The sequence below is a fragment of the Pieris brassicae genome, chromosome 3 (genome assembly GCF_905147105.1).
Source record: "Pieris brassicae chromosome 3, ilPieBrab1.1, whole genome shotgun sequence".
Classification (NCBI taxonomy): Eukaryota; Metazoa; Arthropoda; class Insecta; order Lepidoptera; family Pieridae; genus Pieris; species Pieris brassicae.
This window is the reverse complement of record NC_059667.1, coordinates 6,381,403-6,405,250: the sequence shown is the minus strand read 5'-3', so window position 1 is coordinate 6,405,250 and position 23,848 is coordinate 6,381,403. Positions and strand designations below refer to the sequence as shown.

At 33.9% G+C, this 23,848-nt stretch overlaps 1 protein-coding gene across 1 annotated transcript in view; it reads left to right on the top strand.

The window, feature by feature from the left end:
• Positions 1-15,139, top strand: part of LOC123707367 (nose resistant to fluoxetine protein 6-like) — a 63,782-nt gene extending 48,643 nt beyond the window's left edge. Inside the window, exons 7-13 of the mRNA XM_045657368.1 lie at positions 4,228-4,336; positions 5,130-5,285; positions 6,126-6,608; positions 8,480-8,649; positions 10,008-10,184; positions 10,972-11,168; positions 14,805-15,139. Coding sequence (XP_045513324.1) covers positions 4,228-4,336; positions 5,130-5,285; positions 6,126-6,608; positions 8,480-8,649; positions 10,008-10,184; positions 10,972-11,168; positions 14,805-14,936 — 1,424 coding nt within the window. The 3' untranslated portion in view covers positions 14,937-15,139. The remainder of the gene's footprint in view (positions 1-4,227; positions 4,337-5,129; positions 5,286-6,125; positions 6,609-8,479; positions 8,650-10,007; positions 10,185-10,971; positions 11,169-14,804) is intronic.
• Positions 15,140-23,848: the final 8,709 nt, after the last annotated feature.

Genomic DNA, 23,848 nt, shown 5'->3' with positions numbered 1-23,848 from the left:
TGCCGCTGAACAGCGGCAGGGAAACGAGTAGAAGCCAGGACCACGGGGCGGGTGCTGGCCGGTTCTGTAAGGAAGGCCCCAAAAGTTATGATCACTCAAACTCAGGATGGGAATACCATTGTTATCGACGGAGAAGTAAACGGATGTAGGTGTGAGTTAACCCTTGATACTGGAGCTTCCCGGACAGTAATTAGATACCAACTTCTGAAGTCATTTTACAAAAGCCTTTCTGGTGGAAATGTAGAGCTCCTTACAGCTACTGGTCAGCACATAACCGTTCGAGGGGAAGGTATCGCTACCTTCAAGATTGGGGGAAGATCATACAGACATAAGGTGGTTATTGCTGACATCGTGGATGACTGTATTATCGGTTTAGACTTCATGAAGCATTACAACTGTAAGATTGACTTGAAGAACGGCACGTTCAAGTGTAGAGATGAGGTAGTTTCTCTAAAAGGTAATACATTGAAGGGTGGGTATGACGTCTATAGATCCATCACTGAAAATAGTACAGTCAGTAAACAACGAGATATAGTTCAAGAAGTATTAAAGGACTGTAAGGTAACCTTGTCAAAAGAAGAAATGTTGAAAGCAAAGGAACTATTGAAGTCATTTTCAGACATGTTTGCTACACACGATGGAGATCTAGGCAGGACAGGTGTAGTTAAACATCGAATTGAGACTGGAACCGAAGCACCGATACGTTTGCGACCGCGACGAGTACCTGTCGCATATGAAAAGAATATAGACAAGATGATTGCGGAAATGTCAAATCATAATGTCATTGAATCATCTTCCAGCCCTTGGTGCTCTCCAGTAGTTTTAGTCAAGAAAAAGGATAACAGTTTAAGGTTCTGCGTCGACTACCGTCGTCTTAACGATATCACAAAGAAGGACAGTTATCCCTTACCTAGAATAGATGACACCTTGGATACCTTAAGTGGGGCAAAATGGTTTACAACTTTAGACTTGAAAAGTGGGTACTGGCAGGTGGAGATAGACCCAAGTCATAAAGAGAAGACAGCGTTCTCAACTGGAAAAGGACTATGGCAGTTTAAAGTTATGCCGTTTGGGCTTTGCAATGCGCCTGCTACCTTTGAAAGACTAATGGAGAAAGTACTGTCAGGACTGATAGGACAAGCCTGCTTAGTGTACTTGGATGATGTAGTCATCATTGGGAGAAATTTTGAAGATCATATACGGAATCTGCAACGGGTGCTCACCAGACTCCATAAAGCCAACCTGAAATTAAGTCCAAAGAAATGTTTATTTTTTAAAAGAGAAGTGAGCTACTTGGGTCACATTATATCGCAGGACGGAGTTCGAACAGATCCCGAGAAGATAGTTGCGGTGAAGGAATGGCCAGTACCTAAAGATAAAACTGAAGTCCGTGCTTTCTTAGGCTTATGTTCTTACTACCGAAGATTCGTGAAAAATTTCGCGGATATTGCAAAACCTCTTCACAGACTCACCGAAGAGAAGAGAAAATTCACATGGGATGGAGAGTGTGAAGTTGCATTTAATGAGCTCAAGAACCGACTATGTGAGACTCCGATACTAGGCTACCCGGACCATGATGGCGAATATGTGGTAGATACAGATGCCAGTGGAATTGGCATCGGAGGTGTACTATCACAGGTAAAAGGTGAGCGCGAGGAAGTAATAGCCTACTTCAGCAAGTCGTTATCGAAACCAGAACGAAACTACTGTGTCACTCGGAGGGAACTACTGGCTGTTGTGAAGACGCTGCAGCATTTCAGTAAATACTTACTAGGTCGCAAGTTCCGTCTTAGAACAGATCATGCTGCATTAAAATGGCTACTTCAGTTCAAGAACCCAGAAGGACAAGTGGCTCGATGGATCGAACAATTGCAAGAGTATGACTTTGCTACTGAACATCGCAAGGGTAGAGCGCACGGGAACGCAGATGCATTGTCTCGTAGGCCATGTGAGGAAGACTGTAAACATTGTACAAGACACGAAGGTAGAGAGGTTGCCAATGTGAGGATACTCAGAACGGATACCATTAGTCCAGATTGGTGTGGTAAATTAATTCAGGAAGAGCAACAACAAGACTCTGACATTAAACCAATTCTGGACTGGATGAAATCTTCAGCTATAAAGCCGCGATGGAATGATGTTGCATCTACTAGCACCACGACCAAGAGTTACTGGGCTCAATGGGATAGCTTAATTCTCCATAATGGGGTGTTATGTCGTAAATGGGAAAACGCTCGTGGGGATGCATCTCATCTACAGTTAGTTGTGCCAAGAGCCAAGATTCGCAACATATTGGAAATGTTTCATGACGGCTCATCAGGCGGACACTTAGGTGTAAAAAGGACTCTTTTGAAAATTAAAGAGAGATTTTATTGGATACATTGCCGCGAAGATGTAGAAGACTGGATTCGGAAATGTAAAGCTTGTGCAGCTGTTAAAGGCCCACAGTCGAGAACTAGAGCGAGTATGAAGAAATACAATGTCGGAGCTCCATGGGAGAGGATAGCAGTTGACATAGCTGGACCATTTCCGTTAACAGAAAAAGGAAATAAGTACATCATGGTTGTTATGGATTATTTTACGAAGTGGCCCGAAGTATTCCCTATTCCCAATCAAGAGGCAGTTACAGTAGCTGAGATACTTGTAAATGACGTATTCTCTAGATTTGGAGTACCTTTGGAAATGCACAGTGATCAGGGAAGAAATTTTGAGTCTCTACTATTTCAAGAATTGTGCCGATTAATGGGAATTCATAAGACGCGGACTACTCCATATCACCCACAGTCAGATGGAATGGTGGAACGCTTCAATCAAACCTTGGAAAGGCACTTGGCAAAACTGGTGGACAACCATCAAAAAGACTGGGACAAGTATATTCCATTATTTCTAATGTCATACCGGTCTGCGGTTCATGAAACCACAAATGTTACTCCTGCTTTAGCCATGTTTGGGAGACAACTTAGATTACCAGCGGATATTGTAACTGGGCGACCACCTGACACACCGGAGAGTGTTACAGAATATGCTGCGGATCTGCGTAATAAACTAGACGAAATCCATGAACACGTACGTGCATCGCAAAGTAAAATAAGTGAGACTACGAAGATTAGGTATGACAGAAAGACGAATCACATAGAATTTAAAGAAGGCTCGCAAGTATGGCTCCATAACCCAACAAAACGAAAAGGCAAATCACCAAAGCTTCAAGCTGACTGGGACGGTCCATACACGATAGTCACGAAGATAAATGACGTTACCTATCGCATAAAGAAAATGGGTGGTTTAAGGAGCAAACCGAAAGTCGTTCACATAAATCGATTGGCTCCCTATAAAGGATGTAATGATGCTCGGGACGAGCATGTCTAAGGAAGGGGTAGTGTTACGAAGACGGGTCGACTGCAATGTTTCTAGATTTTTCCACTAGTTAGAGAACTTTTCAGCAAGCTGTAATATGATTTCTGACCGTTTCAGGAGAGGGTCAATCACATATTAGAAAATTGTAATTTTCATAATGTTACCCTAGTTTTCAGGAAGCTGAAACCTTTTTTCAGTCGGTTTCAGAACATGTGTAGTCGAGTAGTGCAGTTTTCAGGAGACCCGTTTTCAGGCGTTTTCAGGCCTAGTTATACCCCTTTGGTGAAGGAATATTCTAGACCGAACTTTCTAGGTGTGAGACAAGGACGAAATGACACGAAAGAGAGAGAGAGAAGATCAGAACTTTCTCGAAACTAGACGAGCACTCTAGAACGCCGTACGACAAGGACGGAGCAACGTGCGAAAGAGACAAAGAGTGCGAACGTTCTAGAATTGTGCAATCGCTACTCAGTAGCAAGCCCGCCTAGAAAGTTCTCGAATATTGTTTAGAATTATTCCCAGGGATATATAAGCGAGCCGAAACGCGACTAGTCACTTAGTTTTGAATGCGATTACAAGAGCGAAACACCGAAGCGATAAAAGTGAATATAAGTGAATATAAGTGATAAAGTACTGTGTGAAGTGTGCATAAGTGAAGTAATAAGTGATTGTTTTTGTGTGCTATAAGTGCATTTCTGCTATTAATTTGTGCCCATAAATTCCTCATTTGATTTACCAATAAATAAACCCTTGAAGAAATCCACGGCATTTTCTATCCGATCCCCTAGCTCGTAACAATATTAATAACGATTCTAAAGTTAGTAATCTAAAACTAGTTTTTTTGCGATACATAACTCTATATATGTTTAATAGGTGTGTGGTCGGAAATTCTGCTATCGTTCTCCATACTATCAAACGGGAGAGCTATTCTTAGCACCCGTCGCCCCAACGACGGAGCTCTAACCTGCCTACATGGAATGAGGTAATTATTATACAGGAAAAAATTGGGTTACCGAGGGACGGGAATGTCTAAGAATTTGGCGAAAGAATAATTTTTTTCGACAACAGACTTTTTATAAATTTCATGGTTCAAAAAATTTCATATTTTTTATGTTACAAATTTATAAAGCTATTTTATTTTCGTTTCAAAATTACAAATAGTTTATGTGGCCACCGGAGTCATTTCATTACGTTTAAGTTTTGCGTTTTATTGATCAGTCTTCTGTATTTGTGTCGTCTTTCTAGATCTGTAAACACTCTGTAGATTTATACATTAAATTAATGTATTTATACATTAAATTAGGTTATTTATATTATTTATGGTATATTGCATCAGCTACAAAATGCCGTAATTACAGATTTAAATAAACGGTCCTTTGTACCTTTTTATTGAATCTATTTCAATTTTAAATTAATGGCTTGAGTAACATATTTTCGAAGTAAATTAACTCTGAGTACAGCCAGCGGTGCAACATGTCGGTTTCCTTACAATATGTGTGACAGCACGAGCGAGCACTGTGTGAAATATAGAATGAAAACCCATAATTTGGTCTTGGTAACGTCCCACTAGTGTGTCACTTTGCTAGATTTAGGGGACTTTGGAGTCATAATCGCTGGGGGCTGGTCATCATAGTAATTTTTGTTCTTAGATTTATATTTATTTGAATAATTATATATTATAATTTTGAATTAAAGAATTGATTGTTTTAGGTAATGTTAACAACTAGTGACCCTTAACTACACATGTATAAGATATATAATATTCCTTTTTTTAGGTTCTTGTCAGTGTTATGGGTAATAATGGTACATACGTACTTAACAATATTTTACATAGCAGACAATAAACAAATGAGAGTCGTCACAGAGAGGAACTTTTTATACCAATCAGTTGGTAATGCTTCATACTGTGTTGATACCTTCTTTTTTATTAGGTAAGTCATAACTTTATTTTATAATAACTACATTTTTTTGAGAATTGTGTAAATTAGTGAACAAATTATTAAACTTTGCATGGTAGTCTTTATTATTAAAGCCGTATTAGTCATGCTGTAAAAATATAAATGAAACAGACATATAAAACATTTTGTAAAGCTATATATGTACAAGATTACGTTATAAACTAAATTAAGATTAGGTTAAAATTTCATATTGCCCACTTAGGAAGCAAGTGCTACGTAACGACGTCGTTCTAAGAAAGTTGATACAGTCTTAACACAACAACCTACATTTTAAAACTCTACCGCTTAATTGTCTGTGTTAAATTAGTAAAATCACATTATAACGATAGAGTAAACCAGAGTTATAAAAAATGGTTACGCACATGTGATCTAGGCTAATTATTAAATATGTACACTACAAAATAAATACAATTCTTAGTTAAACAGTTCTCTTCCAGGTCACCTGAATAGTAAAAAAATATAACATTTTAACGTATTTATTAAAACTACATATATTAACGCATTCAGAGTCATCCATTAGTAATATGTAAAGTTATGGTTCAATTTGGCATCGACAAGTAATGGCCGATGATTGAACGACTACTCTTGAGTGAATTTAATCTTTACAGCTATTTCCGTCTCACTCTAATCGAGCGCTTCTGAGCACGACTATTTGATAGATTATATTTAAGCATTATTAACCTTATATATTTACCATAAGGACCACGGTGTAAGTAAAACAGACAAAACTTAGCGATTCAAAAGAGTACCGGATAGTTTATAGCCGTCTACCCGTTCGCTTTACGTTTACATTTGTATTTCCTTTTATTTCAGTGGCCTGTTAGTAACCGTACTATTCCTACGCACCGAAGATAAGAAAACCAAACGTAAAACCGAGAAAAGAGATAAAGATGTGAACAAAAATATCAATAGCTATACCAACTCCGCCTTATCAGTATCCATAAGCGAACAATCCTTTTACGAAGATGTCTTGGATAAGCCCAAATCGAGGATAGAGCTCTCCCGAATGACACGATCTTTCTTCGTCCTACTTTCATATAGATTGGTGAGACTGACGCCAGCATACGCCTTCGTTATAGGAATAAACGAACTAGCTTTACGATACACGCATAACCATACAGTGTTCGAGCCGGCCATCTTTGACCACATCACATGTGAGAAATATTGGTGGAGGAATGTGCTGTATATTAACAACCTGTTCCCGCAGAAGGACATGTGCATGGTGTGGTCTTGGTATATGGCCAATGATACGCAATTTTACGTCGTTGGTATTATACTGCTGTTAATTTCGGTTAAGTAAGTATTCATTTCATAGAAAAACAAAAAGGGAAATATAAAATTAATCAGCGAAACATAATTCATCATTAATCATAATTCAATAAGCACTTACAAACAAAAAAAAGCTACAACTTCAAGAGTCTGGGCCTTAGATTTTTATATTTGTTTCGTGGTCATTTGTTGTTTAAGACGTAAGTAGGTGATCAGCCTTCTGAGTCTGCCGCACGTCGTCGACTTTTTCGTCTTAGGTATGCCGTTCCCTAACTATGTTTTTCTTCATCGTAAGAGGTAGGTAAGGTGAACAGCCGGGGTTCGAACGTACGAGTACAATCGCATGCTCACAAGGCCAACACTGATCTTATGTTAGTAATTTAAAGCCACACCAAGAGAATCCACTGCTGTCATTTGAAATTGACAGCAGTGGATTCCCTTCGTTGCATTGAAATTTAAAAAAATATATATACTTTATAGCCAGTCAAGTGGCTCAATGTTTTGTATGAATGTGTTGAGTAATATAAAACACATAAAACCAAAAATGCTCTTGAAAAGCATGAGCTGAAGATGTTTTTGAACAAAATCAGCCAGCATTACTAATTTTGAAATTACGTGTTCTATCACACTTTGGTACCTCTACAATGTTAATAATGAGTTTGCTTAGGGGACCTAAAGGGGTTACATATTATAATAGTTTAATATCACTTACATTATAATTAAATGTACTTTGTTCCAATTTCATACTGATATATACCAATATCAACAGTATACTGAGCCCCACGTTTTAGTAGCTAATTTCAAAATAGTTTTCTCAAAAAACGTAGCGCTGATATCGCCTTTGGGTCGCATAAAAAAAACAACATTTAGGCCGGCATCCCAATCAATAACGCTACTGGAATTTACGGCGTTCATTACTTGTTTGACGTACCTAAAAGTAGCAATTTCGTCACAAATTAATATCAAGTATGAAAGGAGTAGTGTTAGCCTAGTGGCTTCAGCGTGCGATTCTTATCCCTAAGGTCGTAAGTTCGATCCCCAGCTTTGCACCAATGGAATTACTGTATGCGCCTTGCAAGCAACACTCGCTCGTACAATGAAGACATCGTAAAGAAATTAACATGCCTTAGACTCAAAATGTCAAAGGCGTATGTCGTGTACAGAAGGCTGAACATATACTTGCCTATTAGAAAAAAAACAATTCATCTTGAAACCGTAACAGAAATCAATTGCCCAAACCTAAAACGGTTGTAGCGCCACTATCCTATGCAAATATTTGTTAGTTTCACTGTTTCAAATCAAACAATATTAAAATAGTTGTACGTGCTATTCATGTATTCCATATAAGAAAACAATTCTGTACAAAAACGTATTTGTTTTGCCGTTCCAAAACCCTATACTGACTGTAAAATATATACGTCTTCTGCCATTAGGAGATAGGGGACTGTACTAATATCAAAGTAAACATTAAGCCCTCAAGGGAGCCTACCTTCATAAATTTTAATGTATCATTATCACAGATTGTGGAATAGTCATTAAAATATGTTTCATAATTATACGGACGGTGTAATATGCGCTTAGGATATTATAATACCGAATTCAATATAAGGTTTATGATACTGGACGAAATATAACAAAAATACTTTCCAAGGAAACGGTGGTTAATGCACAGGAAGATTTCAATGGATATTTTATGGATAATAAAATATTACTTCGCTTATAATTTATTGATATTTGATAACTTTAATAATTTTTGCTTAAATATCTTAGATCACCTTCGTAAATGTGATTAGAATAGTGCTCTGTGTTTTTTTTCGTATAAGATTAGTTATTCTGCGTAAACGACATAAAAATAAAAATAAAGGCATCTGACAAAAGATGTTATGTTTATTCATCAGGCACATGAAGGTCGCGACAATTTCACTCGGTTTGGTTCTGGCAAGCTCTTGGATAACAACCATATACATATCAGTATGGCACCAGTACAAAGCTCGGATTCAGGAACCCTTCGAAATGTTCGATCCACTTTACGACAAGCCGTGGTCGAGGATTGGACCGTACTTGATCGGTGAGTGCTAAAATGACCTTTTAATAAGAACGTTTTTCCTTAGAAAATAGTTAACTTTGCATTGGATGTATATGTAAAGGAATATAAATGCAGCAAAAATAAAAAAAAATATTTCAAAGAACAATTACATAGTAAATAGTTGGTAACATGCCACGACATCATTTTTGTATTAATTGTATATATATTTTTTTAAATAGTTTTTTTGTGTTTTCTGTACTTTTAGTTTATATGTTAAGCAATATTTTTTAAATAATTACAAGAAAGGGCAAGAAATAGTTGTATTGTATAATAATATGCAACAAATATTTTTCAATTCAACAAGATTAGTCTTAAAATATTTCCTTAAAGCCCAGAAAACATAAAGAACAAAAATAAAGCTGAATTTCATACGAAGCAATAAGCTGAGCGCGGACTCATTGCTCGTAAAACAGATTTTATGATATTTTATGCATTTTCTATCGGAGTTAAGCCTATTACGGCTCTATAAAAATATCATTAAATTTCTGTGCCAAACTTTAATTAAGTCTTTTGGGAGGTAATCTTATAACGATTCCAGAATGTTTACGTGAACGATTACGACTATTATCATATTTATTAAGATTTAAAAAAACATTTCAGATTTTTCACTGAGACTAAAGAGCCTACACAAATAATTATGTTTAATTCTGTTATGTGTTGAGTTTAAAAATGCAGATTAAACATTCACAATTTTCTTCTTCTCTAGGCAAGATGTACGCACCAGTCCCTGCCTAACCATGCCATAAAAATACTTTAAAAAATTAACATTCTTAATTCATACATAATATTTTTTTCAGTAAAAAACAGACTCCAATTAGACAGGTATTATACGTCATCGTCAAACGATTACTGTTTAGTCAAATAATCTGTGTGTCAAATGACTGACGTGTAAATCAATACTTTTGAATATCGAATTAATTTTTACAAGTTATTTTACTTCAAAACGCTTAAAGCCATGTTTTATACAGTTTACTCTCGCTAAATCGTTATTTTTTTATACTGTCAAATAGACTATCGCAACGAGTAATTGTTATTTTTACACAAAACGTTTTACCGTTCTCGAACCTCGATAGTCTGATGAAATCTAATTCTTTAAATATCTCCAGATAAATGTTTCTTACGCTTTCCTCATTTATAATTCTATAATACTCTACAAAAATGCTATTTTAAAAAAAATTAATTCAAAAATTTACTATAAAATTATAAAAGCCAAAACTAAAATGTAAAATAAGTAATATTAAAGGCTTTCAAACTTCCCTGGCGCAAGGCATTCTAGTGGAATTATCTCACTGAACTGCGATGTTAATACGTTGTATTAATAAATTAATATACTCTTCTAGGTATGATGGTGGGCTGGTATTTACACAGAACAAAGTGTCAAGTGAAAATACCTTACTGGATGGTGGCTATTGGATGGCCTGCATCTATCGTAATCATTGGAAGCCTCATTTTCGGCATGGTGGATGGGTATTTTGAAGTTTGGCCTACAGCCTTCTACATTAGCGTTGGACATACGGGTAACCTATCTTTCTACAATAACTGAATTAATTCTTAAGTAAAATAAAAAAAGATGTAATATTTTTTAAAAAACCTTGATGCAACAGAATATTTGTTATCCATAGCTGTTTAAGATAGACTTTAAATTAACACACACGTTTAGTTCAAATAACCTTACACCTATTTCTATTTTATTTGTTACTATAGTTTAGTTATAATATGTTATCAGCTCTTTGTATATTTTCTATTTGTGATGGAAGTCACCACAGCACTTCTATAGTCCTACTTTAGGGACCAGCCTCTCACAAATACCTGCAGCGTGTAAAACTATAAAATACAATATTGTGAAGAAGCAAAAACACTGATACACAAAATTATTACTGATACCAAAGTTTTAAAGCGCTGCGATTGCTTTAACCGTGAACGTACAAGTCTATAACGAATGTTCACGTTTCAGCGCTTTTTGACTATATGGTATTTGAATTTTAACATAATATTCCACTGAAAGAAAACAAAAGACAATACTATAATATTCCACTGACAGCAACCCTAAAGTCAATTATCTGCTTTAATATTAAAATTTATAAATCGTAACATAAAATATACTTAAATAACTAATGACATTTCAAAAATGTCTTAAGTAATATATTTCAAAATTGTTATATTTTTACATAGCACTTCGAGGTTTAAAAGAGTACCATAAGGCGGACGCGCAATCCCATATTGATTTTCAATTACGAATAAAATTACGTTACTGTTAGTCTATTAAGGCACCTAAAAATAATAGTAAACACATATCTTTTATAGCATGGGGAGTGGCACTCGCCTGGGTGGCCATAGCTTGTTGCTGTGGCTATGGTGGTCTCGCGAACTCTCTGCTGTCCTACAACGGATGGTTACCATTAAGCCGACTCACATACTGCGCATATCTTGTACATCCAACCATCATGATGTACACCTCCTTCTTGCTCGATGGACCTCTTCATCTTCAAAACTCTATAGTGGTAAGTTTCAACACCCTAATATGGCGTATTTGTTAGATTTCCAGCGATACAATATTTTTATTAATTAATGCATATTAATAAAACAATACACTTATAAGAGGAAAAACACATATTCCTCAGCGATTGCACCGTGTTGTTGTTGGTTTCAAATGTTTCCTATTTCCCCTTAAATAAAATATATATTTGTGATCCCTATTTCAATGTTGAGTATTTGAATCGCGCGATTTCAAGGCTATCCACACTATCAATATTTAGATAACTACATCAGTATTGCTTACAAAAATGTCGGGATCAGTATTGTTATTGGAAGCTACAGAATACCGGGGCCGGTGTGCCTCCTTTGACCCCTGGTTTGTAAAAAAGTTATCTAGATCTCATAAGCCAGATCAACAATAATCTTTGTTTAATAAGAGTTGCCGTGAGTACAAACGCTAGATTATTAGATATAATAGCTATTACCTAGGCTTAAGGCTAGACGACGCTTTAATAATACTGTTTGTACGCCTACTTTATTGGTTCAAATGTTTTGTCACGTTTAGTTAAGAAAAATGTATACAGTAGAAAATTATATATTAAGAATCTAAAATTATTCTTACTAGCAAGCTATCGTTGTTTTAATCATGTTTAATAACTAACTAAAGCTTTCAAAGCCAGAAAGCCAATCCTTAGTAAATTTACATTTCATAGTTTCCGTAATACTGATATAACAGGGACGTCAAGGTACAATAATTTAATTATTCTATTCTCTTAACATCAATAGCACTTTCAGGGCTTTGTAATATAACCTCTGACTTCAAACAGATCCAGGATCTTGGCGTTTCCCACGAAACAAACAAAAGGCAACCTCTGTGCGTATCTTCATACTATATCCTGTTTAAATAATACAAATGTTACTGTCAATCTAAAGACCAAATAACTCAAACGCAAAAATCTGTGAGTTATGAAACTTACACAACATACATATAATGATTTTGTCTCGAGTAAGTATATTTTTATTGCAATTGTTACAGGAAACTATATGAATATACTTTGATAAATTCAAAAATAAAATATATAACTGTGTAAAATATGTAACTGTATTTACATGTTAAAAATCGTAATTTTCAATAAATTGAGATCTAAATGTCCATTTTTCGGAATAGAAACACAAACCGAAGCTCATAAAAGTATTACGATTTAATACAAAAAGTGTGAATAATAACTCAAAGCACTAAAATACTTAAATTGAAGTGCTCACGAGAGGCATAAATAATGGAACGTTGACGTAAGAAAATGTTATCTTAAAGTCACATTAATGTAGAACACCCGAGTGTTAAGCTCAGATATTCCTATCTCGACTCACACAAGGCTATTTTCACACACCACGAAGTTACCTTATTGCCATTATAAGCGTACGTTTGAGATCGCGTCCTCTACAATTTATACGTGTTTATTGAAAAAATTGAATGGCAGGTGACAATGACAATTCTGCGCCCGTTTTATTAATTAATCCGACTTGTTTTGTCTATGTATGTTTTGTTTTCTATTTGTTCGCCCTATGCTCCACAGACTATGAAATAATGAATAGTAAAATATTATTTTTAATAAAACCTTCTTAAGTAGACTGTAGTAACCATGATTGTTGAAAAACTCTCGAACCGTCGGGTTATAATGTAATTAGCGTTTACATTTATCATTATAAATAAAATCCATTACATAGAGGCCAGCGCGATGCGTACAATTACAATGTATTGATTTCAGTGACACCATATTATAAGACTTGATATGGTTTTCTTTTATTTAAGAAACCAAATATGTAATAATGATCTATCAAGTACTACAGCAATTATTTCATTATTACTTTGAGATCTCGTACAAAATATTGGTGTGTCTAAATTTGTGTTAAGAAGTTTTTACAGTGCACAAAAGCAATTTTTCTTATATCAGCGGTCATATTTGTCGTCCATGGTAACCTTCACGAAAATAACTTTTCATTTTCCTACGCTATTGAAAATAGGATTAGAGCACTTACAGCCGTACTTGATATCTCTACTCAGTATAAATCAAACTATTTGGTAATTTAACACTGATTAATTTAAGACTATTAATGGAATCGTAGAACAGTAAAACCTTTTTAAGTTCTAATTGGATCTGTGGTGAATTTGTTTCAATGGCTGAAGAAACGCATTATGAAAGCTTGTCAGGTATTATATTATTTATTGAAATGTAAGATGTCGAAGCTAAAACTGTGATAGTAATTTCCAAGTCCAAGTCGCGAGAGCTCGGCTGTATTCACTAACACAATTAGAAACAATATCAAGGAACCGAAAGCAAACGAAAAAGAAATTTAACGGTCTCAGAAGCAATTTAAAACTTGAAAAATTACAATTAAGCTCGTTTTTCAGTTTCTCTCGAAGTTTTACGGAAGCCGCCGCCTTCAAGAACTGTTCATAAACAGACATAAATTAATTGCTAATCTGGATTACACAAAAATATTTTCTCGGGTAAAGCGATTCTAAAGAGGCGCTTCCTATTTAATTTTGAACACAAATGAAAAAACGAAAGATTCATGTTAGCCTGTTACTAATTCTCTTTAAACTTTTTTCGTAAAAAGCTTGATTATATATATATTTAAAAGTATATTATAATGTTTACGCACGTATACGTACGTTTCTGGCACATTACTTTTTTAACCGGTTCCGAGAGTCTATTATTAGTAAAAGTCATAGCGATAAGTCGGAAGTCCCTTTATAAATCAATACAATCTTTCAAATATATAATTTATATCCGGAATATGTAAATACTAACCGTTTGCATATAACTGAAATAGACATCAGATTAATTTCCGTAAAGCAATTCTGAATAAATGTCGCTTGAAATCAAATTCGATTCGTTATCAAATAATTTCAGCTGCGGAACAGAGAATTGAAAATTGAGATTATGTTGATGCGAACCAATTCTATCTGCCGCTGCTGCTGAGTGCCGCCACCTGCGATACACATTCGAGTGAATATTGCCGTAAAATCTATCTAATCAATACTAAATTTAATTTTTCGTACTTTCCGTAGCTTTTACAATGTCGTGACAAAGTATTAAACGCTTACAGACACCTGTTCTATCAGTGGTGCAAATAAAAACTTACTTATTCGAACCTTATATTAGGAATAGTTATTCTTAGCTAAGAATAAGGAGGTAATTCCTTACTTATAAACTCGTAACTACGTTGATATAACTATTCTCCTGTTATGCCATATGCACAAGACGGCAACGTCGTAATTCATAGATAAACTTAAGAAAAACACAGAAACTTGTAGATATTTATGTTCTTAACCTTGACGCGCAAACTAAACTTCTTCGTACATTTTACAGACTTATTCTTTTTATTACGATGCATTAAACCTATTCTACAGGTACAATTAGGAATACGTGTTACGTACATGTATTTAGCGGTGCAATCTACAATTTGCTAGTTAAAAAAATCCCTGTTAAAATTACACATTTAAATGTAGTGGTTTAACAAATACATGCCACAAAATAAATGCCTTTTGGCACCGCAATTGTCTTTTAACATTTCCCGCTCAAATGTATACTTCAATTATTTTTTATTTGAATGTTGGCAGGATACACAGAGTAAAATAAATCTTTATCTTGTTACAGATAACAATATACGCCGGGTATGCAGTTCTGGCGTTTTTAGCCTCGTTCGCCATTTCTCTCGCCTTCGAAGCACCAGCTGTGAGGCTTTTAAAGATCGCTAGCGGGGGAGATAAGAGTAAAAAAGCTCGCTGATTACACGAATTGTGTTGAAATGAGCTGCTAATACCACAAATTTTGTACATATTTATAAACAAAATGTGGATATAAAACTCGGTGCCCGTATTTTATTTTTTAAGTTACAAACTATGAAAATATTCTACACAAGTTAAAATTCTATCTTTGATTAGAAAAAAACTATCCGAAAAATGTACAGACTATATTAATCTTTTCGAAATTCAAACATTAAAATACATATAACACCTCAAAAGAGTTGTGATGCGAATTAACCATATCATTTTCGGCTCCTAAAATTGGCTTTGTAAAGCTATCTGATTTTGTAATAATAAATAATCTATAGCAACCCATTGTGCAAGATTATTGGGTGGAATAATTTATGGTCGTTATCAAACGGTCTCTTGAATTTTAATCACATCTAAAACAAGAGTTACTCACAGTATCGCGTCTGTGAAATAAACGCAGTTTAAAGAGAATATAGTTATTATTTAAATAAAAATATTCCTTCTATATCGTGTATATCAAAGCAACTTAAATTAGTACATTAAAACTTATACAAAATGTTTTGTGTCATATACCCAAAGGCTCAGTCTAGCGCTATGTGCCAACGTAACATAAAAAAAATCGTTTATTTATAAAAGTTACCACTGGTTACCATTATTTTTAGCATTAGGTATTTATGTAGTTACCAATTGAAGTTGATTGGAAACCTGTCCCAATAATAGAAATACACATACCTATAGACTCCACTCCTGACAGTTTCCTGACTACCGGTGATAAGGTTCCAGCTGACATATCAAATAGTCTACATAATACAAGCATTGTTAACGCGAACTTCAATTGAATATAGAGATTCTGTATGTATTGCAGTTTCTAGATAAGATTTATTCCAAAGGTGAGAGATTGTAATATATATTGTTATATGTATATGAAATTTTGTAAAAATGTATTTTGAATGTAAAATATTTAGTTAAGTAAAACCACAATTTTGTACCTTTTAAATGTAAATATAAAACTTAATTCTAGTCGTTAATTATTTGGGCTGTTGTTTTCCTTTCCTTTATTTAGCAAATTAATCTTATTTAAGTTTCAAGTTGCGTATTTTTCCTTTTATCTTCCAGTCATGGCTCTTTACAACTTTGTATTTTGAAATTTACAAACCATTGCTGTTTTCTATTGAAAATAAATTTCTTGTTTCTTTCGTAATATTACATAAAGTTATGTAGTACGATTTTTATTATTACCAGTTACGTTAAACAAACCTTCTAAAGTATAGAAATCCTTTAGTAAGTTCTATTAATTGAAGTATAAAAAAATGCAACTATATTAGTAGCTTGAAACACGAATCATTGAATCCGATGGAGTTTCTCAAAGGAAATTTCTAGATCATAAATTAAACTAACTCCTAATCAGATGACGTTTCCTAAAGGCTCTACTGATAACAAGCTTGCCCGGCAAATTCCGAAAATCACTTCTATTTGCCCATTACACGTTATCCCTTATTTTTGGTACAAAAGGAATCCCTATGTCACACCCTTTCTCGTTTTCATCTACCCGTTTTATTGCGAGTCTTATATTTCACCCAAAGAATCTCCGCGGTGGTAATGCTATTTTATAACTAACATATCGACTTATTTTCATTACGGTTTAAAATAATTTCTATGTTAGTACTACACATTTAAATGTATAATATTTGACGGATCAACGCGTATTTATTACATAGTAACTCAACGTTTTCTCTTTCTTACCACATTACTGTAAAAAATTAGAATGTAAATAATGAAACTAATTGGCGTACATATTAGATGTTTTGTTTTAAGTTTCAAAAACAAAGAATGCAAATTCATAATGCATAAACAATTAAGATATTTTCTTATACGCTTGTATAATAGGGTCTTATTTATTTATACATACATTCTAAAACAATGTGTTTGCCTTAAAAATACAGGAAAATATGATTTCTCCAATTTAACACACATACACGTCAATTACATTACAACATAAGCAATACATCAAAGGAAAAAAGAAAATTAAACAAACAACCACAAAATAAAATAAAACAATAAATAATAACTAAAAAATAATAATAAACTAAAACTAAGAGATAAAAAATAACAATAACAGTAATAAACAAACAAAGAAAATGAAAACTTAAACCAAATTAAGAGCCTGAAAACAAAGTTATGGTAAGTTGGTAGACTGTTGTTATTTATAAGGTAACGAGTGTTAGGTTAGGTTTTTTCGGTTAGCTGACAACCTAATATTACATTAGGCAACTGTGTTTCAAGACGAGACTGACAATTTAAATAAGCTAATTATAACCCCGTGTTAAAAATTACTAAGGCGCGTCAACAGTTGGTTCTTAGCCCCATTATGTAACTGTTGCTTTATGATTTTTATTTTAAGTCGATCATTCTTCTGACTGATGCCGTATGATCCAGTATTAATTGCGCAATTTTTATATACAGAAAATTCCATTTATGAACAAGATAGCCGGGGTGGGAACGCACGATTTGAGGGACGAAAGTACGACTCGGCGTGAGCCACCCCAACAGCATTTATGTTCTATATTCAGGTTTTAATATTATAGGGCGGGTTTACAGACAAGTGCTAAGGGTGATGAGCGTCGATGCGTTCTATCGGACTCTCTCCATGTTCTAGGGAATTCATTATATAGATACGAGCCAGCCTCGATTGCAATGTTCGTCCATAATTACGCTAACAAGTTTACGATGTGCACGGCTTAAACTTAAACTAAACAACTTGTTCGTGTTAATTAATAGCCGAGTTAGGAGAATTTCTGGGTATTTAGTATGTAATATAAATTCGATGAACAAAGGCCGGCCACGCACTCGCGAGCCCTCTGGCATTAAGAGTGTCCATGGGCGGCGGTATCACTTAACATTAGGTGAGCCTCCTGCCTGTTTGCACCATGTTCTATAGAATAAAAAAAAGTTGATGCGACGTGACATGCATATGCTAACATGAAGCGGTCTTAAATACACTAGGTAAGGTACACAAGGTAGGTATAATACTTACTGTATTATAAAAATATATATTGGTCTTAGGGAATTTCATGTTTGCTCATAATGCGTACTACATGTTTACATTTTCGGTGATTACAATTAAGAAACATGTTCATTGCGTTTTTTATATGTAATAGTCTAGTTATTCACAAAGTTACACACATAATAAACCAAATCAGTATACAACACAAGGAATTTCATCTTCTTTATCACCTAATACCTTATTACCCAATGCATAAACTAATAATAATAGCTCATTTAAAGGTGTACAAATATGTTCTTACAAAAAACAGGCCTTTTTTGATTATAGTTCTACTGTGCACAATGGGAGACATTTCACGTACCTAATTCCGATCGCTAGATTACAAATAGTGCAACTCTGAAATCTTTAATCGGGTATATTATGTATTATAATATCGTATTATCTGCAAGAGGGCTCACTGTATTTTCATGCAATCCATTAAACTCCGCCTCTATAAATATTCGAGATAATATTATCTTCCTTCAGGTGCCTGAAGGAATAATGTCTCAAAAGTATGGATAAATTCCTTCACGGGCTAGTAGGCGATGAGCTGTGATCGCTAAAAATCGATTCCAGGCACTCCGGGCTATTACTACTAACCAGCCGCAGATACGGTTATTAATGCATGAATAGCTAACTGGTATTCAGGAACGAAAGTGGACCTATCTAGTTAAATATCATATCAGTAAATTAGTATAATGCATGAAAACTTGGGCTTGAGCCTCGGCCTCGATAGTATGGGCAAAGTTTCGTCTGATTGAATTTGAAAATATAGGTCAAAGTTCGTAATTCACAAATTGCAACGGCATATTCGAAGTTCAGTACAATGGATTCCTAATGGATTACATATTCTTATACCTCCTTGGTATTGATAGCTCGCAAATTTATATCTACACAATTCTGTTATGTTAACAATGACACTTGTATGACCCCTTTAGGGACGGAAAATCTGTTTTCTAATACATTTAATTATTAAATTATAACATCCATATCGATAAATCACACCCTCACGTACGTAAATACCTTCACTTTCACACCATCACAATGCACAGCTGAATTAGACATATTGAATCATTAATTTTAGTTTTTGCTATATACATGTAAAAAAATATCTTCCTATATAGGACGATTATAACTGGCCGGTCTGTCGGCCTTTGGCACCAATATTAGAAGCATGGATGCTTTCTCGCTCGGCGAAAATAATACCTTTTTTTTTCACACAAAACGTCGATGACACACTTTCAAAGACTGAAAAGCTTTTTGATTTTAGTATGGTCAGAACCTTTATCGAGACACGTCGAGTTGTGATATTAAATATTAATAAAATCGTAATGAAGGGAGTAAAATTGAATGCTTGACAAATCTATTGTTTTCTTCCGTCGCAAAAACAATATGGCGAAATATCACTCCGCCCGCACTCCGTCTCATGAACCGTGAAATAAGATTTATTGTCTTCAAAATTTTCTTATTTTGCGTGATCTGAATTTATATTATTTTAATGTAAAAATGTCAACGGTTGTTTATTATACTACTTTTAAATTCTAAGTAGTTTATTTCGCAAAGCTGGCAAAGCAAAGTATTTAAACCATAACTTTTTATGTAACATAAAAGTAGTGACCAGTTTCGATTACAAAAGATTAGGCCTTCTAGACTTATATTACAACTAATAAAGATATATTTTGGTATGTTTATAACGAATAAACTCGAAAACTTTCCAACCAAAACATTATTTCACTTTATTCGATATCATGCCTAAGCCCAACCAGGCTCCCTTATATGGAAATTGTATTCATTTTTACAACAAACTCTCAAGCGAAATCAGTGAATTATAGTTAAACGTAAATTAATCCATAAAGCTTTTTATAAATAAGCGAATATTTAAATGATCCTAATCCATGGAATTTATTTGCTCCATTTCAAACAATTTGTATGACTCAAAACTTAGCGATTAAAAAGAGTGGCGGAAAGTTTCTTGCCAGTTCTTCTTACCCGCTCTATGCCCTTGACTGGCGAACTGGTAGTAAATGTAAATTTAGAATTTAAATAACTTCTTTTCTGACGTTCTATAGTGTGTTATAAGTGTACTTGTTTACCTATAGGAATGAAGTTATTTTGACGTCTACTTAGACTAAGTAACATAAGATACATTTATGTACAAATATATTTTAAGCTTGACCTAATAGACACATACATAGAGAAAGATATAACATAGCAACTCAACAAAAGCTTTGCACTATACTAAACTAAACAAATCGCTGTCGGAATGAAAAATATTTAAAATATTCACGCTACAAGGTATTTTTGTTCGAAATTAGAATAACAGTGAATATTTCAGAACGTTCGTTATTCCAACGAATGAGAAACAATAACCACTCCAACAATGCTTGTATGCTAACACTCCTGCAATAAGTAAACTACGTTTTAATTTAGCTTTCCGTACCAAATACATACTATGATTATCTTCTAAAGTTCCCTGAATTGTCACTTGGGAACTTTACGCTTGGAGCGTCACTTTTACATATGCTTGAACTCTCATCGACTAAAACATAACAGTTTGAAACAAATCTGCCCTTAGAGACACCTTTTATCATTGAAGTTCTGAAGTCGTGAAAGCCCAAAAGTATCTGTACCACACACGTACTTTCCCGATTGGTAGTGGAGTTTCTGTATCAGAAATAAGGGAATAGATAGGGAACATACTAAGAAAACTTTTTTTCAATTTTGTTATTTCCGGCTAATGTCAATTTCCGCACTGCAACCGCCAACTTTTCGCTAGTTTCGTCAAGTATTAAGTATGGCACTTCTAACACACGTATTTACACAACGTATGTACACGAGTCTTACATATATTTCACTTTTATTTTATTTATTTAAAGGGAAAATAAATAAAATTATAAAAAAGTGACGGTGGAAAATAAACTGGTTATAATTTTTCCGTCCACGGAAGCGTCGATATTCATTACAATAATATTAAAATTATTGGTTTTCAATTCTAAGGTAGCTTAACTTGTGGCTTACTTTACAAATACTTTCGAAAGCGAATGTCATGTTTATCTCTGTATCTGGTTTTTAGTTCCAACTACGTAGTACCAACCACCTATAAAATATTATTGCTTTGATGTTAACGATTTTAGTACGTATTATTCGTTCCAAGGCGGGATAGCCTTGCTTAGTAAAGTACTAGAACAGGTACATCGTCTACCCCTTTTGAATTTAATTTTTAATTATTTAAGCTGCCGGTTGAACTAAATTTTCTCGAGGTCGTTGTAAGTGCTAAAGAAAGCGCAATTAGCTGACTGAAGGGCAGGCTTCAGGCTCATAAAGCTTATTTACTTTTCAAGTTAGTGTTAAGTGCTGTTAATGAAATTTTAATTTAATGTAAAACTTTTTCGTTTCTAAACTAATACGCCTTCTATTGGACTATATATTCTTAACTAGCATTGACTTAACGACATTGCTAAAAACATTAATTAACATAGTTTATTATTTTATTAAATTAACATCAGTTGCTACGACATTAATTTAACGTAAATATCAATTCAAAATATTGCATAATAATATTAAACTTAATTATGTATTTTTCAACAGTTTATCTGCATCTAAAACCACAGATAAATGCTTGTGAGATTTAAAGCTAGATTAAAAGTCAGGATGCTCTTGGCCTTATATAATTAAACGAGCTCTTAGTTCAAAATAAGGTAAAAAGAAGATATTAACTAGAGGATCGTCTTTTTAAATTTAACCTTTTCTAGGCGAAAAAATTAAATCCTATTTTTCATCGCGCCTTGGGGGTAATGTAATTTTGTGTTTTGTATAAATAACTTCTCTCTTAATTATCTTTAATGTTTTTTTACATTTCAGCGAAAAAATATATTAAAATAAATTGGAAACCAGATAGGACAGAATTTAAATAGATACTTCTAGTCATATTTTTCCTTCGTATAAAATACAATCTAGGAACAAGTTCCTTGAAGGTATTCGCAATTGCATTGCTGACATTTTAAATGGTTTTAGTCCTTCAAAAGCCAAATTTTCGGAAAAATTCTAGGGGCAGTTGGTTCCACTAAGAGTTAATAACGAAGTGATACTCTTTATATATACTATAAATAAATTGAGTTGTTTTTAGTTGTTAGGTTTTTATTTAATTCAAGCAATCAGTTTTTATGGGGTAGCATAGTAATATATACATATGGAGTATATGTTAGTATGTAGCTACCAAAAAGATACGCTAATTTAAAAAAATCACGAAACGACGTTCGCGGGGGCAGCAATTTTTATATAAAAATGTTAAAATGCAGTTTCTTTTTAAGTCATTCTAAAATACGGACTTAAACTGTTTACTTTCAGATCTTAAAGCTGTTATTTAATGTTTGAACCGTAAACCTTGTAATATACTACTCCCTAAGTATTTAGGTACACGATAAAAATCTTTAAGATCCTTTACCCCATATTTCTTACTTACAGCGATGCTAACAAGTTGTATTTATTCGTCTGTACTGTATATCTTTTAGTATATTATTACAAATAATGTTACATTAAGTCCTGCAGAGAGATCTACGATTCGCATTATGTTTTTGAATATTATGTTATTATGTCAGTATGGTATTGCTAAAAACGATATCCAAATCAGCAATAGACAATATAATCTCTAATATTCCTGAAAACGAACAAATATCAAAAACAAAAACTCCAAACACTCTCGTTTTTCATAAACTGCCCTTCAGGCGATTGACCACCCCGCGACGAAGCCGCGGTTCGAGTCTTACTGGAGACGCTCGTGCGCTAGCCGCCGGACAAAACGCCATGTCAGGCCGGGCTATGCTCGCCAAAACAGCCCGAGCTGAGCTGTAAAGGCCCTTAAGACCAACAGCGAGATTCCAGAATTTATCAAAAACAATTGCCAGAATTCACTTTATGCGTGTTACTATACATTATTATAAGTATACTGATTACGTCAGACAATTAAATTTAATTATTAACTGAAATTGACCTTAAAACGTAAATTTCTTTAGGTTCCCGTTTTTTTGTAAAAGAGTTTATAATAAATCACTTTTTATAATAAAGCCTAATGTGACACCCACTAAATACTTCACTTTATACCAAACATTGAAGAAATTTGTCTTGCGATAGATTTTTATAAAAACCTCTAAAATGACACTTCGAAAACCGTTTCGTAAAATGAATATCCGGCTCTATAACACCGGAAAATGATAGCCATTTCATTTTCCAACTTAATATTCAATAGAAGAGAGAATCTATTCAAGTAAGTATAAAGCTATCTCCACCTTAAGAGGTACTATTTATACGGATTTTAAAAAGTTATATCACGTAGAACTCTTTGATGCTCTTTGTGATATGTATCGCAATAAGTTTTGAACTACTAAAAGTTTAAACTGAGCTTAATTGACCTACTTTACTTGAAATAACAGCTTAAAGTGTCTTTGAAAAAGTATATCGTATCCATTTTGGCACGGCCCGGAACCGTATGATAAATATTTAAAAGTTCCTATACTGGAAAAACGTTTTTCGATTGGATTAAACAATTGTATACAATGTTTATTTTAATGTTATGTTTTTTTTAAAGCACAAGCTAGTGTTATGTAATCTTCTTTCTATAATACGCACTAAGAAGGCCGGCAACAATCTTTGCTCTCATTTCTCTTACGCCCAGTCATATATATATACACAACATTCGTGCGTTAATAATTATATTTTATTTTTAAATTTTATGGTCTGGTAACGAGACCTTTAAGCCAAAATAATTATATAAATAAAAGTCAGACTATTTTTTTACATGAAATTTTATAATACTTTGAAACTGAATTTAAACTACTTGTCAAAATTATCTAAAGACTATTTGTTTGTATGCACTTCAAACACTT